Source organism: Benincasa hispida, chromosome 1 (genome assembly GCF_027475165.1).
Source record: "Benincasa hispida cultivar pf3 chromosome 1, pf3_genome.v1.1, whole genome shotgun sequence".
Lineage (NCBI taxonomy): Eukaryota > Viridiplantae > Streptophyta > Magnoliopsida > Cucurbitales > Cucurbitaceae > Benincasa > Benincasa hispida.
Window position 1 is genome coordinate 66119256 of NC_143478.1, and position 3702 is coordinate 66122957.

At 34.2% G+C, this 3702-nt stretch overlaps 1 protein-coding gene across 1 annotated transcript; it reads right to left on the reverse strand.

Moving 5' to 3' along the window:
• Nucleotides 1–865: 865 nt before the first annotated feature.
• LOC150038644 (uncharacterized) lies at nt 866–1453 on the reverse strand. Its single transcript, XM_090313963.1, has one exon. The coding sequence runs from the start codon at nt 1451–1453 to the stop codon at nt 866–868; it is 588 nt and encodes a 195-aa protein (XP_090170089.1).
• Between the last annotated feature and the right edge of the window lie 2249 nt (nt 1454–3702).

Sequence of the window (3702 nt, forward strand, 5' to 3'; positions counted from 1 at the left end):
ATTACTAGAAGGATGATTTTTACGAACCCTGCTGGAAGGTTGTTTGTTACTAGCTTCTGCCTGCTCTGAGATATTCTGGTTAATCTCTACTAGATTTTCAAAATTCACATATGAACACATGTCAGACGAGATGTTAGGCACATTAGTATGAACAATAGAAGTGATATTGAGATCTTCTTCAATAGGAGGAGAACCAGGGGAAGCAACATCATCATCAATTATAATAGTAATATACTCCATTAGAATATGAGTTTGTTTGTTGTAGACATGGTAAGCTCGACTATTTGGGAAATATCTAAGAAATATCCCTTCATCAAACTTGGAATCTCATTTTCTTCTAGTCTCTCTATCAACAAGAATGTAACATACACTTCCAAATACATGAAAATATTTCACATTAGGTTTTCTACCTCTCCATATTTCATAAATAATGTTTGAAGTTCCTGGTCGTAAGACCACTCTATTATGTATATGACAAGTTATGTTTAAAGCTTCCACCCATAAGTGAAATTGCAGATGTTTTGTATGTATCATCGCACGAACCATCTACTGAAGGGTTCTGCTTTTCCTTTCCATAATCCCATTCTATTGTGATGTAATAAGTGCTGAAAATTCATGGTGAATCCCAATAGACTAACAACAAAACTCAGTGAATTGAGTGTTCTCCAACTCCCTATCATGATCACTTCGAATACATATCACATTCATATTTTTCTCACGTTGTAGTTGAGATAAAGAGCACGAAAAACATAAAAAAAATGTCTAATTTTTTTTTTTACAAAAAAAACGCATCCAGATGTATCTAGAGAAGTCATCAACAACAAATAGAACATATCGTTTTCCTCCTAGACTCTTAGATTGGATCCTAGAACCATATGAAGAAGTTCAAGAATATGAGAAGAGCTTGAGTGGCCTGATTGCTTATGAGAGGCATGAGTTGACCTGATTGCTTATGAGAGGCATGAGTTTGTTTACCAGATAGGCAATCTTCACAAATAATTCCAAGAGACACTGATAAAAAGGGGAGATCAGTTATATCATTAGTTTCAAGAGCCTTATGAATAGATTTCATGCTTTTATACTCAAGACATTTATGCCATAGACTTGCTTCATCTTGTCTATAGAAATGACAAGCCTGTGAAAAATGATCAAGACTCCATAGATAGTAATTATCAGAAGAATGTAAACTTATCATAACGAGAGCTTTGACATTGTCTGTGACAACACATTCGTCTTTGGTAAAGCTCACATTCAGTCCTTGGTCACACAACTGACTGATGCTAATAAGATTGACAGTGAGTCCTTCAACCAACATTACATCTTTCAGTGGAGGAAGATCCGGATAATTTAGTTTTCCTTTCCCAATAATTTTTCCACAAGCTCCATCACCAAAAGTGACCTTTACGAAATTAACAGATTTGAGATTGGACAAATAACTCTTTTCACCAGTCATGTGTCTAGAGCTTCCACTATCAAAATATCGATCACCTTTAGCAGAGGATCTGAGCGAAGCTAGAACCACATTACATTTTTTTTTAAATATTTTTCTCTCTCCATACCTGTTGAACTCTTGTCTAGTTTCTATAATGGTTCTGTGAGAAGTAGGGAGCACTTCTAAAATAGGTAGGTCTGTAGAGAATCTTCAATAATTGATAGCAAAAAGGACGTTTGTGGCCCACATTTCCACAATCATGACAAACCCACCTTGTTCTAGTCAAGGGATTATCTTTCAATACAGTGTTGTTGGTAGATGTACCTATAAAGCCGTAAGACTCGAGATCTTCATCTCTAACAAATTCAATCTTTTGCTTTCCTCTTTGTTTTGACTGGTTCTAATGTTGACTTCCTCTTTTAGAAAATCTAAGCCTAGATTTATCATAAGTAAATTTTCCTTTTGTCAAAAGTTTTTCCAAAAACTCAATTTCAGTATTCAACATTATGATATTCTTGCATATTTAATCATTTTCAGCTTTAGCTTGAGAGAGTTCATGCTTCAAAATCTACAATAGTAGAAATAAATCTATGAATATCAGCTATCAAAGTCTCAATTCTTACTTTCTGCCCATCAAGAGCTTTTTTATCATCTTGCCATTTCAGAAAAAGAGTATGATAAAAGGGATCTGTAGACTCAATTTCTTCATTATCATGATCGATCTTTGCATACACATCATATTTAGAAATATCATATGATGAGGTGCTCGAGGAGATGTTACTAACAAGTTCTTTGACATCATGCTTTGAGTCACTGCCATCTTCGGATTCAGTGTTAGACAAAATTAATACATATCCTTTGCTCCATCTCTTCAGAAAAATGGGAAATTCAGCTTGTATATGATCGAATCCATCACACTCTCGACATTTGAAACCACATTCTCGATGTTTGAAATTCTTTTCCTTGTGCGAAAGTAGATTGCCTGACTTATCAGATTCCCTTTTACTATTTTGAGATCTGAATTGATTGGGAGGAGTATAACCATCAGACTTGTTATTATTATAAGAGTCAGACCTCTTACTGAAACGTTTTAGCACACGGTTAAACTTTTTTGAAAGCAAAGCAATCGATTCAGTAAGAGAATCTTCCGATTCTCTATTGTCACTCACCAACACTTTTTTAACCGAAGTTTGAAGGGCAATTCCCTTATTTTTCTTTTCGACTTTCCCATCTAGGGACATTTCAAAAGTGAGTAAGAAGCCAAATAATTGGTCTACTCTCAACTTTGTTATATCTTCAGCTTCCTTGGATGTGACTTTTATGTCAAATCTCTTGGTTAGAGATCTAAATGAAGGAACTCTAAATAGAGAACCAGTGAGTGGAAGCGGATTGTTTCAAATTTCATTGAGGAAGAACATAAACAATTACAATCTGAAAGAAGAGATTATGCACAACGAGTAAATTACAACATGCTTCTTTAGTTAAATAAGAGATAGAGTATGCAAACCTTTGAAGAAATCTTTCTTTAAGTATCCCTCGATTGTTCAGCAACTCGTTCAATAGCACGAACTCGAACGCAACGATAAGATCAACCAAGAGCACGAACTGAAGAATCCTCAATCACTAACGAGTGCAACTCGATCCTCGACCCTTGAACGGAACAAAAACACCAGCACAAGAGTTACCTTGGTATTCTCAATGTGAGAATTCAGGAGTTGTGGGCTCTATATGACTTTGGTTAGATGAATGGAGGAGGTAAACGATCGAGTAGATGATCGAGTAAGTGGGAGAAGGAAGAAATCTATTATATAGACTTGATACTCGATCGTGTAGTAAGAAGAAGCCTATCGTATAGACTTGCTACTGATCGTGTAGCAACGAGTAACTATCATATAGTAATCTCGATACTTGATTGTTTAGGCTGTGAGATAGTATCGTTTAGTAAAACTCTTTTACTCAATAGTTTTTCTTTTTGTGAAGCGATAAAATAATGAATCTTCTGATTTGGAAAACCATTTTTCTTTTTATCTCACAGTTCGTGCATAACCTCCCACTCAAGTCGGTTATGAAAGAAAAAGAATAATTAATTATTATATAATTAATATATTATAAATAAATATAATAACTAACTTTTCATATTATATTTATAATCTATAGTTTCAATATTGCATCATATGCAACATATAAGCCATAGTTATTTTTCTCTTTTATGGCATTTAATATAAATCACATTTGTATTAATTCCTCCAATTAATAATGTATCAAATATA

What these genes read in the sequence shown, in the direction of transcription:
- LOC150038644 (XM_090313963.1), bottom strand. Translation starts at nt 1,453, where the DNA reads ATGACTGGTGAAAAGAGTTATTTGTCCAATCTCAAATCTGTTAATTTC.